At 36.0% G+C, this 14,805-nt stretch overlaps 2 protein-coding genes across 3 annotated transcripts; one reads left to right on the top strand and one right to left on the bottom strand.

Annotated features, from left to right (window-relative positions):
- Positions 1-4,892: 4,892 nt before the first annotated feature.
- On the bottom strand, positions 4,893-12,855 carry LOC106406930 (protein CELLULOSE SYNTHASE INTERACTIVE 2). 2 transcript variants are annotated; one of them, XM_013847680.3, is made up of 8 exons: positions 12,763-12,855; positions 12,552-12,667; positions 11,736-11,810; positions 8,596-11,659; positions 5,966-8,516; positions 5,425-5,885; positions 5,229-5,345; positions 4,893-5,157 (listed from the first exon to the last, which is right to left on the bottom strand). In XM_013847680.3, exons 3-8 carry the CDS (start codon positions 11,798-11,800, stop codon positions 5,005-5,007), a joined length of 6,411 nt encoding a protein of 2,136 aa, XP_013703134.2. In that variant the 5' UTR covers positions 11,801-11,810; positions 12,552-12,667; positions 12,763-12,855; the 3' UTR covers positions 4,893-5,004. The 2 variants fall into 2 exon arrangements, 1 of the variants encoding a protein (XP_013703134.2); XR_002664541.2 differs by having other exon boundaries at positions 5,041-5,157; positions 5,229-5,379; positions 5,484-5,885.
- A 389-nt stretch (positions 12,856-13,244) lies between these two features.
- On the top strand, positions 13,245-14,721 carry LOC125597263 (cyclin-A1-1-like). Its single transcript, XM_048772025.1, has 6 exons — positions 13,245-13,570; positions 13,664-13,928; positions 13,998-14,134; positions 14,202-14,294; positions 14,387-14,520; positions 14,614-14,721. The coding sequence occupies exons 1-6, from the start codon at positions 13,418-13,420 to the stop codon at positions 14,711-14,713; spliced, it is 882 nt and encodes a 293-aa protein (XP_048627982.1). The 5' UTR covers positions 13,245-13,417; the 3' UTR covers positions 14,714-14,721.
- The last annotated feature ends 84 nt before the right edge of the window (positions 14,722-14,805 follow it).

Raw genomic sequence — 14,805 nt, 5'->3', positions numbered from 1 at the left:
CAGTGGGAGTTTTTTAATTAGGAATTCTAAAAAAAAATATTTAATGAAATTTTAATTTATTAAATAAAACATATTAAAAGATAACTTTTAAAACATATATTAAAAAAAAACATAAAAACAAAGATTAGTACAATAATCGAGAATAGTTCGAAAAAAAAATCCGAGCTTGAATGGAAAAATTCTCAAAGGTAATGAATGGAAAAATTCTCAAAGGTTTAATCAAAATGTTGATCAAAATTTTCATCAAGTAAGCCCACTATTTTATGGGCTTTATATATTATGGCCCAAACCCGACCCGCAATGGAAATTTTTGGAATAGGCCCGCGGTCCACGTCTACAATTGCCATCTCTACATCCGTGTGGTTAAATGCATTTTTCAATATAGTTTAGATATTGTTTAACTTCTTTTTTTATCACGATAAAAATACAAAGATAATTATTAGTACGAATCGGAAAAAGCCTAATTGCTAGTGTCAATCCATAGTGGCAGCGTCATGTTAACATATGAGAAAACACGCTTTCTTCTTGTTCGAGCATGTCTTAAATCTGCTTGGGTGTTTCTGGAACTGTCTTTATAGACCACTTGTCCATCTTGGTAGGACGCCCATAGAGTTTTAAACTCATTAAGCTCAGTTGTAAAAACTTGCCAGTCTTCAGGTGTAGCTATCATTTTGACTAACTCCTGGGAGTCAGTAACAAAATAGTTGCAATACCGCTGATGTTGAAGTAAGCATTTTAAAGCCCAAACCAAACTTTTTAGTTCAGTGTGTAACAGCGAGATTTGCTTATGGCATCCTTGAAGCCTGAGAAGATCTATTGATCCGTCTTGAAGCTGTAAGATCCAACCTATACCACTTGTGGTATCCTCATTCTTCCATAATCCATCCACTAATATATGAATATAGGTACTTTAGGAGGGATACTTGGTATATATTCTATAGTGCTTTCTCATGGTTTGATCTCCTCATTGGCCAAGAACCATGCATTGCATTCTCGTGTCGCCAGATCGAGCGTAACCATACGTGAAAAATCACGTCCATTAAACAATTTTTCATTCCGGCTTTTCTAAATATACCAAATAATCCAAAGAAAAACCCTGGTTAATTCTTCCATATGGAACCAATGGTGGTTCTTGAAAGGAGATATTGGTTAACTTGCTTTGTTTAATGTGTAGAACATATACAACATATCCTATATACATATAACTAGGTGATGACCCGCACCATGCGCGGAGTGAATGAACTTAAGAAATTTATAAATTTTGACTCTATAGATATTGAAAAGGTAAAAAAATGACATATTATACATGGTATATATTAGCAGAAATACATGTTTGATATACAGATTGATGCAAAGAAAAACAATTTGAGATTGGAAGTTTACTGGAGTTTTTAGTGAACTCGAGTATCCGGATAACGATATTCTTATTATGGTAGAAAAATAGTAATTGTCCTATTAACAAAATTGTAACGTTATATTTTATTAAAATTATACCGGTTCTGGAGTATGTAAAATTGTAAAAGAATAAAAATACATTGAAGTAAATAATATTAGGTTGAAAAAAAAGAAGTAAATAATATGAATTTACAAATTTAGTGGGCTGATTAAGACTCGAATTTGTAAAAGAGGCCCATTGTTGAACCTTAATATCGGTTATGACTCAAAATACATATTGACGTCTTTTAATATATCTTTTATTTTAAAAAATATTTTTACTAAAAAGTCTCGAGGGGGTACGAGATAAAGGGGATAGTCATATTAAATGCTAGTCATCTAAAATACTTTCAAAAATAGAAAGTATTATATGCATAGGGCGAACATTAAAGAATTCTACATTAAAAATGATATTTTTCTTAAAATAAATCGGAAAGAATTAAAAAATTTGCAAATTTAATGTCTGTCACCATTTGAATGTATTTTGTGGAATTGCTTATAAATTTTTTATATATGACATTTTGATTTTACAATATAACACAGTTTATATTGTCCACTCCGAAAATAAATTTTATTCACATATATAATCGTCTCTAAGTATCAACCAAAATACATGTCACAAACCAAATAATTATAGAAGAACATAATTATAAATCATTTATATATTTCAGTCCCTAAAAAATGTCATCTATCGTTCATGAATCGTAAAGAAGATATTATAACAATATGAATCGTATATATAGTCAAAACCCTATCACTTGTGAATATAAATATCAGACAATCCTATTAATTTCGTATAACATTAAAATCGTAGGTTTTCAGAGAATTATAGAAAGTATTATATGCAAGGGGAGAAAATAAAGGAAATCTATAAAATGATATTTGACTTTAAGCTTAATCGAAAAAGAATAATATAAATTTCCAAATTTAATGTCTGTCACCATTTAAGATAATTTAGAAATCTAAAATTCTTGTTGCAAAAGTTAAGGGATTGTAAAAAAAAATTAATATGTAATTCCATTTTGGATATATTTTACAATCATGCAAGATATTCCATAAATTTAGACATTTTGATTTTACAATATAAAACCGTTTATATTGATGATTCCCAAAATAAATGTCATGTATCCCATAAAAATCCAAAAATATTAATCAAAATAAATGTCACGTAAGAAAGTTTTATAGAAGAACATAATTATGAATAGTTTATATTTCCCAGTCGCAAAAAACTGTCATGTATCATTTATGAATCATAAAGAACATGAATCTTATAAAAACATGAATCATATGTATATAGTCAAAACCCCATCAGTTTTTAATTAAAAAAAAATAATGTATGATAACTTCTATGAAATAATATACTCCCTCCTTTTCATATTATTTGTCATTTTAGAGTTAAAATTTTTGTTTCATTTTAAGTGTCGTTTTATGTTTACAATGCAAAATTTAAAAATAATATTTTCCATTTTATTTTTCTACTGGTTGAAACATGGTTAAGTGTATATGTAATGATGTTTTTATTTTGGAAATATGCAAAATTAAATGTTTTCTTAATTTGTGTGCATAAACCTAAAGCGCCAAACAAAGTGAAACGGAGAGGGTAGCAATATTTGATATAGAACCTATAAATAATAAATTTACACTTATAAATATACATTTAACCAAATTGTCCCTATGAATATTTGTGCTACCTAACTATAGAAACTAACATAATAATTAATCTTTTAAAACAGTATTGTCTAAATGTTCATAAGTAGGCTTACTTGAAAAAAAAATTGTTTTCTCACATATGTTAGGAATCATTTGAATACGTGTAGACAAAATGTTAGGAAGAAAAAAGTTTAGAAAAGCGAAAATTGAATACTTTTAAAACATATTATTGACGAATTGTTCATGAGTAGGCTTACTCGAATAAAGAAGATTTTTTTAAGATTTTTTTCTCACATATGTTACAAAATATTTGAATACGTGTAATGTTAGAAAGATAAAATTTAAGAGAAACTATTTAAAAAATAATTGTAAACAATAACTATATTTGAAAGTTTGTTTATCTATGAATTTGTTCTATTTTTTGTTCATGGGTAGGCTGTCTATGGCTTGTATGCGATTCTTTTATCTGTTAGTCATGGGTAAGAAGTTGATATTTGAAGAGCTTTTCGAGTATATGTTTGGGGACAAACCATTAGAGAAAAAATTATTTGTGAATGGGAACTCTTTAAATGGTTTTAATTTCTGTATTTAAAAAAAAGCTTTATGACATCGTATATACCAATCAATAACTAAGCTGTATGATTTTTATTATGGTTACACCAAAGTTGGATGGTAATAGCATTTTATGTAATTAATCTAATGAAAGAAGAGCATTTTGTTTATGGCTATGAGAAGGATTCTAAAAATGACACCTAAATAATGACATTTTGGTTAATCACACATATGATATATGAGGTAAGGTTATTTTATAATAGTGCTTCTCAAATAATATAAAAAGGATATGGTTAGTGGATCAAAGTAAATTAATAGGTGTGACAATAATGTAATTTTTCTAGGTGAAAAAGGGTGGTTTATATGGCACACTGATAATCATTCTTGGTGAGCCACGTAAGCATATCTATACTATTAAAGCAGGATCCTATTGTCATAATTACCTTAGCCTGCCCTTTCCTTCACTAACATTGCATGTTTCATTAAGGGCAATTAAGTAATATTAATAACAAATCTATATTGGGTCATTATTTTTGGATCCAACACACATCAAATCTCTCTTGGGCCATTTGGACCTATTAAAAAATCAGATTCAATTTTCACTTTTTTTTTTCTTTGGGCCATTGAGTCCAAGTTCAAATAATTTTTTTCAACTATTCTTAATTCTTTTCTTTATATAATTTAAGCATTCATAAAAATAATTGAATTTTTTATTGAAAAGTTCAAATCTTTATTAAAAGTATATAATTTTTTTATTAAAATATTAACCACATAATAAAATTAATTTATCAGAGTTATACCAACTTAATTCATTAAAAAATAAGTTTAATTTTTAAACATAAATAGTCATTTAAAATGAAATACAATAAATAAAGATAAAAAATTTAAGTTTTTATAAAATAAAAGACAAATATATAAAATACGACATTTACTAATATTTGTCAATTAAAAAATAAAAGTAAACCCGCGCTTTAAAAGCGCGGGTCAAAATCTAGTAAACCTTATAACAAAGTCATTTTAGCAAGATTAAATTGTAATTAATATAAAATAAAAAGTTATACTTCATCTATATTATTTTAAGAGGTGTTTAAAGTTGCTATATAAAATAACATTAAATAAAACTAATTCAACTAATAAAAAAATATAATATTTTATAATATTTTGAAACAAAATCAAAATCTTTAAAAACCAATTAAACTGATACAGTGGGAGTATATTTTTTAAAAAACAAATTTTCAAATAATATACAGGAGATATTAAAGAATCACCGAATTAAATAATTTCATAGTTTAATATTTTTACATAAAATATTCAATCACAAATTGACACATTAAGTTGCGTAGATAATTAAAACACTTCAAAGGGATATTAAAATGTCTGATTCGACCAAACAATCTCGACGTCTAGACTTCTGTTCGAACCATCATCTTTCTTGCTTTCGTTACTTAGGCTAAAACTTCCACTGTAACTCCCTTCTGTCAGCACTTTATCAATTGGGATCCTCACCTTCCCCAAATTTTTCTGTGATTTTGAAAACACCATTAGCTAAAGATTCTAAAAAAAATTATTTATAGTAAAAATCAGAAACATACGTCGCGGAAAATGTTGTTTGATTTGCATACGATTTCTAGAAACAGTCCTCTAGGAGGAACAGCAAAGTCCCATGTGAAAGATTCCTTCCAAACCGGTGAGCTGGTGCGTTTCACAACCTGAACCGGTTCCGGTTAGAATCTAGTTTTTAACCTGTATCAAATAAAATCAAATTAAATCGAAACAAACCGAAGGTACCTTGGTTTTCTTTTTGGGGCAATTATCGATGATTAAGCTACAAAACGCGTTTGTGTTACCCATAGAGCGTTTCAGATTATCTCCGCGTTTGATTGCCACCGTTAAACTTCCCGGCAAACAATTCAAGAGACTGTTCCCTCTCTCGTGGAAGCTTCGCTCCGGAGATTTGGATTTCATCATCAGTTGCAGCATCGGAATCGCCTCCGCTGCTAAAACCGCCTGAGACCTCGCCGTCTCCGTCGGCATCGTTCTCCACGACTGTCTCAGCGTGTGGATCGTGTCTAACGCCGAGTCTCTCGCTTCTTTATCGCCGGATTTCAAAGCTCCGATTAAGTGAGGGATACATGCGGTTGCCGCCTCCGATGATCGGAGTTTGGGAAACGTCGTCAGAACTGCGTTTAGCGTTCTCACCACTTCCACGTTTATCATCGCAGTCGTCCATAACTCCCTCTCCATCGCAGCTGCAGTGGAAGGTGAGTCAACACTAACAGTGTCTTTGATTTCAAAACCAAAACGGAAAGATCTCGATTTGCAAGCTTACCGGTTAAAGATTTGATGATTTCACAGGAGACATACTCTTGAAGTGTATGATTAGAGAAGAGAGATCTGATCATTAGAGCTGCTTGAGTAGAAACTTGTGGATTAGATGATCTAAGCATCTCTTGAACCAAACCCACACCACCAGCTTCTGCCATAGCTTTTCTGCTCGTTCTACTGTACATTGCAAAGTTCCCTAACCCACACATCACAACCATTTGCATCTCTTCGCTTGGTTCTTCCACGATCAAGCTGATTAGTGCGCGGCACGCTAAGGCCGAGTCCGTGGCTTTAGCGATTCCTTCGTGTTGAGAGATGTCTCTGAGAGCCATAGCCACTAGGAGCTTTGCGGATTCTGATCTTGTCTCTATGTCTAGTATGTACTCTGACAAAGGAGTTATTACAAGCTTGCAGAGTTTTGTCTCCCTGACCTTTGGATTGCGTAATATCAGTTCGACTAATCTTGCAGAGAGTTCTTGGCAATGGTGTGATCTTAGCAGATCAAGTAATGCGTCGAGCGCACCAGATTCGGACATTTCTACAACACTTGACGAGTCTTTCTTCTCGTGGATGATCAATGCGTCTATGGCTAAGATCACTGTGCTCTCGGCTGTTGAGAAGAGCATTTTTGCGAGAACTGATACAGGTACTGTAAAGTAATAGTGTTCTGGATTGAATCTGAGAATATTGCTTAATATGAAAGCTGCTGATTCCCATAGAGATACAGGAAGCTGAGGATCTTCGTCGATTATAACTTTTGAGAGCTCTTGGATCCCTTCGGCGTCAGCTACTTCTTTAGTCCATGTAATTGACGATTTCTCCAAACCCATTAAAGCTGTCTCTTGTAAATTTCTTACTCGGATCCCGGCAAGCTTCACAAGAGGAACAATGAGATCCTTGGTCGCAATCTCTTCTTGGAAACGTTGCGATTCAAGTAGAGAGGTCAGTAACTCTGCGGCTGCGTGTTGAACTGTTATTGATTCGGACTCTAGCAATGGTATCAAAGGCGTAATGATTGCTGAAGATGCCATGTTTATTGATTCAAGAAGCATGGGTTTCTCCAAGATGTTTGCTACTGCTTGTAAACCACCGAGGTGGCCTTGAAAGTCCAAGTCTTTTCTACGCAAAACCAAGAGGACCGGTTGTACCATTTTTATCGCCTCTTGGCTTCTAGCAACAGCACCAACGTTTGTCAAAACTCTGAAAAGCTCTGCGATTACAGAACACAAAGAGCTTGGAGAATGTGTGGAGAGTTGACCAACGCATTGCTCGATTATCCCCATTTTAATCAGATCCATTTTACGTGGAGTGTTGTCTTTAGCCATTTTTACAAGACAAGAAATCGCACCCTCGCTGATTACATAGTTTCCAGAAGCCACAAAGCCAAAGAACAGGTTCACACAATCATGTTCTTCTGCAGCCTCTGTGTATCTTTTGCTATCCAGGAGTCTGTTCACTGCAACCATCCCAGCTTCTACAGCAGTGCTTGTTCCTGACCGGATAAGTGATATAATAGGTACCATGCAATCTGCGGCGGACGAGCTTTCTCTCAAATGTTCACTGGTAAATAGAAACGCGCATATCCTCGCAGCACTTGTCTTTGATTCAAGCGATGAGCTCTCTGAATGTAAAATCTTGTAGATGTTGTCCAATGGGTTTCCTTCAATACAATTAAAAATGTCTGGCCTTGGACATTTTGCTATAGTTAGCTTCGCCAAAGCAGTTAGAGCAATATCTCGTTCACTCTCCAACGTAGTCCTCAGCATTTCTACAAGTGGGGAAAGTGCTTTCCATGCTGATTCTGAATCTCTTATGTGCTCAGAGCTAAAAAGCTCACGGAGAGCTCTTGCGGCACTGTAGCGGGTACTTCCACAAGCAAGATGAAGGATTCCTATGAGCTGCTTCATGGAACTTAAAGCTGTTTTGTGATGTGTGATTTCCGGGCACTGAAAGAGTGATCCTAACAGTTCACAAACGGTGAGCTCGGTCGAATCTTGAGGACTCGAAGAAAGGTACTCGGCTAAAGCAATGAGACCTCCAGCTTCAGCGATAAGTAGTTTACTTGAATCTCCCCACTCTGCAATATTACTCAGAAGCCGAACAACTACTGGCAAGGTTTGTTTGTTTGCATTTGGTTTTACGAGATTCACCAGCAAAGGGATACTTTTCTGTGTCAGTGAACCACGTCTTAGTCTTTCATCTTTGAAGAGTGCCTCTAAAGTGGCCTCACAAGGCTTTTGTAATAGAGATAGCTCTTCTGCCAAGGCATAAAGATTCCATGTTTCTGATTCTGTGTTTCCAACCGAGTTTATCAGTGCTTCCACGATATCTGAATTCATTATTTCTGCAATGATTTTATCATTCCTGCTACGAACCAACGCTGCCAATATTTGTGCAGTAAAATATCCATCAATCGTTTGGTCAGATTGCATGAAAACAGCTAGAGTTGGCACAAGATTTGATACTGCTGGGGACGAAACAACGTCTGGTTCTTGAGACATAACAGCTAGGAATGATAGAAGAATCCATTTTTCTTCGGAATCCGAGACTTCCTCCTGCAAAAATAAAGATCGTAATTCAGCAACACCAACACTTGCCAAAAATAGAAGAAAGCTAGTAAGTATCCTTATGTACCTGTGTGTTGAACTTATATCTTTGAAGCTTCTCTGCAATAATTTCAAGTCCGTTGTCTTCCATAACAGTAAGAGTGTTGTTGGGATGAGAAGAGCAAAAAATGGATAGAAACCACATAGAGATTGTGCTTCCCAAGACAGTTACTGGATCAACCATGTCGGAGTCGCCCATCTTTAAGCACAAGTTGTTTGCGATGAAAGATCTTGGTCTTTGAATTTCAACTCTATATGAACAGCATAGAGAGTTCTGCTTTGACATATCAAGAAGACTGCTTACTAAGCTTTTCGAATGCCCTGATCTTCCAATTACTTCAACGCATAATGTTTTGTCCTTCTTCGCTGCGCATAGAAGCAACAGAGCTCCCCCAACTTTTATTTCAGGACTAGATGAGTTGGTTGTCCTGTTAGCCAAGGAAGAAATTGATTTCGATCGTGTGACCAAAACTTCACCTAGCGCGACAAACTGTGTCTTGCAGAAGCGAGACAAAATATCTATTGCTTTATCTTGCACGAGAGGATGACCATCAGCTACACATCGGACGAGAGAGTCCAAACTGGAAGGAGCTTCGGTGAATGCGGAAAAGGGGTTATGCGAAAAGTTAGCACCATACTTAGCTTTAGCCAGCAAAGAGAGTACTTCCAAAACATCTATAAAGGCGCTGTTGTTAAGGTCAGTAGCGTTTAAGAGCTCAATGAGTTCAGGAAGACACTGATCATTTCCTTTAAACACATCGTTAACCTGGAAATGCTTAAGTAAATGATGTAGAGCTTGTGAAGCATTTCTCTTCCCTTGTACTGTTCCTTCTCTTAATATTCTTGTCAAAGCAGAAACAACATCATCAGCTAATGCCTCGGCTGCAATATTTGGGTCGGAAAGAAGGTTGGCAAGAGTGGACATGGGGTTCTCTGCTGACTCGATCGGGTTTGTTTTTGCTGACTTTATCAATGGTCTGATCACTTCGACTTCTGGACCGGATAACTTCTTTTGTACAATCTTTTTCTTTGTTGGATTGGATAGAGAACCAATGGCGTGGGCTAGTTGCGTTGCAACGGCGTGAGTGTTTCCGCTTAAAAGCTTTGTGCATGGACTATCATTCTCATCAAATCCAAGACCACCACAAAGGTCTTTTCTTGAACTGAATAAATCAGCCAAGACAGAAGCTGCGTTCTCTTTCATCTTCTCGTTGGATGAGGCAAGTCTTTGGACAAGTGACCTCAATCCATTATTAGCTGCAGAACCCTTGGTGACAAATTCCTCCAACGAAGCCGATGCAAGAACATGGCCTAGAACTCTGATCAAATGAGTCTTTGATTTAGGAGCATCTCCGAGAAACAAAGCCTGTACTTGCTCGATAACACTTGGGTCAGCTGTTTTAATCAGTTTCAAAAGCGTATTCGCTGAGTTCTCTTGTGCTTTTGCTCCACCGTTTTGTAGAAGCCCCAAGAGTACAGGAATAGCTCCTGCTTTCTCAACGCAAAGACGTATTTCCTCGCTGTGACAACACAGGTTCCAAAGGACACGGACCGCGTCGTCCTTTGCCTTGTGCGATACACCAGTCTCTAGTATCTGCAGTAATGGAGGAATCCCGCCTGCCGAAGTAACAGCCCATCTACTTTCTTCCACCTTGTCAGTCAAGATCGCTAAGAACTCAACTGACAGTTGTTGATGAAGTTCGCTGGACAACCCAAGAAACGGTATGAGGATTTGAATCCCTTCTCTCTTCCCAATAGCTTCCCAGACATCCTCATATTTGCATAAATTTGACAAACAAGTTATCATCCGTTCACGTGGATCTCCCGTGGCCAAGATTGTTAGCCCGACTAAAACCCTCTTAGTGTCCACATTATTGAGTGATTGTGATACATCAACATTTCCATATAGACTTGACATAGCTTCCAAGATACGTTCTTGGATCAATTGAGTATCTCGGGGCTTCAGTAGTTTCACTAGTACTCCTTCTGTTAGTGTTAGATCCAACGTTACTTTATCATCGTGACTACTTGGCTGAAACTTCCTCAGAGCATAAGCAAGAGCTCCAAGAATGTCAGCGATGGGCTCAGTGAGGCGCGGAGACAATGATAGACCTCCAAGGTACACTATCAAAGCAGACATTCCTCCGCATAAGTTTGCTAAAGCTTGTGTTCCATAACTCTGTAAGACACGTTCATTTTCTTCATCTACCGGCGAAGTAACCACTGCGCTAATCAGAAGGTGGATCCCATCCAAATCTCTAGCCACATTCTTAGCTTCTTCTGACTTCGATGTGATGGCTTCTAGAGCATTGACTACACTGGCACGAACGACAAGGTTGATTTCATCACCTAGAAGCTGAGCCAGAACTTGCACAGCACCTGACTCAACTATTTTTGACACGCTAAAAGGAAAAGTCCTAATGAGACGAGCTAAGAGAGAAGCCGCGTTTGATTGAGATGCCGCGTTACTAGATTGCAGAAGCTTTAAGATGATGTCGACTCCGCCATCTTCTAGCGTTACTGTCCAGAAACAGTCTCTATCGCCGCATAGATTTCTCAAAGCTCCAACCAAATATCCTTCAACTGTTTGGTCCTGCTTCTTTTTCATCTTTAACTGATCCCATAAACTCGGTACGACGCCTTCCGTGACAAATATCTTAGTACCAACAGTATCATCATCATCCATTCCACACAAAGAAACTTCATATATGGCCTCCGCCGCTGCTCTTCTTGCGTCCACAGAGTCAGATTTCAAGAGTGACAACAGCGGCGGGATACATCCTCCTATTAGTAGTTTAGAACGCATGTTTTCGTCTTTGCATAGAACGGTCAAGATTGAAGCGGAATTGAGTTTTGCCAAAGGGGTTCCGTTCCTGACAAGTGATATGAAGGATGGCATGGCGTTCACGTTTCGTCCAATTATCTTTCTACACTCTTTTTTACCTTTTGCTAGACCGAGAAGACGAGCGCTGCTGAGCTCTTTCTCTTGCGCCGTTGATTTCTTGGCATGAAGTTGCTCAATGAGACGTGTGATCGTGTGTGCTGCTTTCTCTATATCATCAATCTCAGGCATCATTGTTTTATTGTTGTCCCTTCACGCAAAATCACCCATCAATTAGAGCAATGTAGAGCAGCAAAAGTGGATGTATTGGAAACATATCAATATACCTCTGCCTAGGAGAAGACACCGAAGGAGTTTCGTGCTGATTCATTGAGGAGGGAGGCTTTGACATCTTCTCCTTTCTGTAAATAATAAAACTTCAAGACTAATGGATACTAAAGAAATATGACTCCTGTTCTTGCAGTAAATTTTTTTTTGCTGTTTCCTTTGTTACTTAAAAGTCATTTTCTTTGTGTCACTTCCAAAAATAGATTCTATCTAGGCGAATGGTTCCAGTATATTTAAAAACCTCTGATTTTGTTATTTTATATAGTGTGTTTAATCTTTTTTGTTTTTCTCATTTGATTGGTCGTGTTGATAATTCTATATATGATATACACGTAGAACTCAAGAAATCGTGTTTTAGATGATTTAGGCCTTGTTCATTTTTTTTTAGTTGGATGTACATTTAGAGTTACCATCTGAATGGATCTAAATATTGTTTGTGTTTAAAGTTTATTTCTACACCCGAGATATATCTTCTAAGATAAATAAACAAAACACACGTAATGCTTATCAAAAACTAAAACAAACAAATGCAGAGTTGTTGAAAATGTGTTTCTTTTATAAGATCCAGTTTTGAACCTTTAAAACGTATGTGTTTTTATTTATTTATGTTTAAGTTCCAAATTGTAAAGGAAGATTTGAATCCTAGACGTCGCCACGCCAATAAATCCAACATGCACAAAACCAGCTGTGTCAAGAAAGTTATGTTTATATAGTTTCTCCCCAATCATCAAATAGCTGATGTAAAATGTAAAAATCGTAACACATATTGAGTCATTTAAAACGCAACGTCAGATTAACTCTTTCTAATGAATTACCTTTGATTCCAGAACGTTCCACAATTCCCTCCTCCTAGGCGCAGCAAACGCCGCTCCTATATTCAGATGTTGCAGTTTTGCAATGCGTGATGATTAGTTTGAATCCTGGTTTCTTACTGAAAAGAAAACATCACGACACCGTTGCAACTTTTTTTGTTGTACATGTCAATTCTTGGCGAGTTGGATTTAAAAAGACTGTTAAGGATTTTACCTCTTTTGACGTTGCAGACAAGAATCGCTGGATAGGTTGTGTGACCAATAAAAAGAGTGTTTTAAAGGTTTGACAGAGAGGAGGGAGATATCATAAATCCCAAAAAAGAAAAGTTCTTGCAACTGTTTTAAAAGATAAAACAAAAACTATTTACGTAATTTCCTGAATTTTCTCCAACTTTCACATCTTTTTTTTGTTTCCATTCCCGGACAATTTGTATCAGAAATCTAATTTAGTAACATTATATATTGTTTTCGTTGATAATGAATGTTCTTGGAAAAATTGTTTTTTTTTTAATGTATGCATTTCTCTTTCTTTTTGTCTGCGAGTAGAGGCTTTAGAAAAAGAAAAGCACCAAAAGTGACAGTTTGAAAATTCAAATTTGTTTTATCTTTTCTCGGCGTCTGAGATTCGAATTCAAAAAGAATACCCAACACCGATACACACCACAAAAGAGTTGACGTGGCATTAACTTAATAGGTCAGTGATGCATTCTTCGTTAGTCAGAGACACAGGAATTTAAATTTAGCTACGCTCCAGGATCGTTTTTTATAAATTCAAAATACCATTCCTTCATTTAAAGTCTTCTCTCTCTCTCTCTCTGGCAATTAAAACTCAAATTTCTCGAGGACTGGAGATTTAAACCCTTAAAAGAATGTCGAACACTAATCAGAATCGGCGGCCTTCCTTTACCTCGTCAGTGAAACCAATCTCTAACACGGCGGTTATGGCCAAGAAACGAGCCCCACTGGGTAACATCACTAATCAAAAGAAGGAGTCACAAATCCCAAATTCATCTGTTGATTTTGTAAGTATTGGTGAATTTTGCCGCAACCTTTTGCTTCCTATGTGAACAATTTTGTTTGTTTTTTTTTTCTGGTTTTAATTTTATTTTTCTTAGGCGCATTGTTCGAACAAATCTGCGAAATTGAAGCAGGCACCAACACAACCTGTTTGCGTTAATGCTACTTCTTTGCTCTGTGAGCAAACCCAAGCGTCTTCTTCTAGCAAATCCGATGATGAATCTATGTCAATCGACGAGACAAAGTCTACATGTGATTCCTATAAGAGCCCTGGAGTCGAGTATATCGACAGTGAAGATGTTTCCATCGAGAGGAAGGCATTTAGCAATCTATACATAACCCCGAGTTCAGAGACAACTAACGGTCTTTTCTCTACTTTGATTATTAGTTTTTTTTTTGGTTTTTTTTTCTGAATTTGTTGTTGGCTTGCAGTTAACTATTGCAGAAGATATGTATTGTCTGAAATGGAGAATAAGGATAAGTTTATCAACATCGACAATAACGATGCGGATCCGCAGCTCTGTCCACCGTTTGCTTGTGATATTTACAATCATCTTCGTGCCGCCGAGGTGAATATTTTTTTTCTATTTTGATCGAGAATGTGGTAAGTTCTGAATTTGTAAATATATGGTATAGGCAAAGAAGCGGCCTGCGGTTGACTACATGGAGACAGTTCAAAAGGATGTAAACTCTAGTATGCGTGGAATCCTAGTTGATTGGCTTGTTGAGGTGAATTATAGTTTGTCAAATTCAGATATGTGATGGCTTTTGTCAATCTTGCCAAATGTGTGAGTAAAATTTTTTTGTTTTGTTTCTTCCAGGTATCAGAAGAGTATAGGCTTGTACCTGAGACGTTGTATCTGACAGTGAACTACATTGATAGATATCTATCTGGCAATGTGATTAGTAGACACAAGCTTCAGTTGCTCGGTGTGGCATGTATGATGGTAGCAGCGTAAGAAACGGAAATTTCTTATCGTCTTGTTTTATTGTTCCTTTCTGTTGCTTAGGCAAAATCTAATGATGCTAAATTGCTTAAATGTTTCAGAAAATATGAAGAGATATGTGCACCACAAGTCGAGGAGTTCTGCTATATCACCGATAATACATATCTCAAGGATGAGGTTTGTCTTTTAACAGGATTTTGATTAATGAGAACAAAATCCAGTTAAGTAATTTAAAAATCATCGATTTTGTTTGCATGTGTTTCTTTGGCTCTTCTTGCAGGTCTTGACATGGA

Source organism: Brassica napus, unplaced genomic scaffold (genome assembly GCF_020379485.1).
Source record: "Brassica napus cultivar Da-Ae unplaced genomic scaffold, Da-Ae ScsIHWf_1413;HRSCAF=1996, whole genome shotgun sequence".
NCBI lineage: Eukaryota > Viridiplantae > Streptophyta > Magnoliopsida > Brassicales > Brassicaceae > Brassica > Brassica napus.
This window is presented reverse-complemented; position numbering and strand designations above follow the sequence as displayed.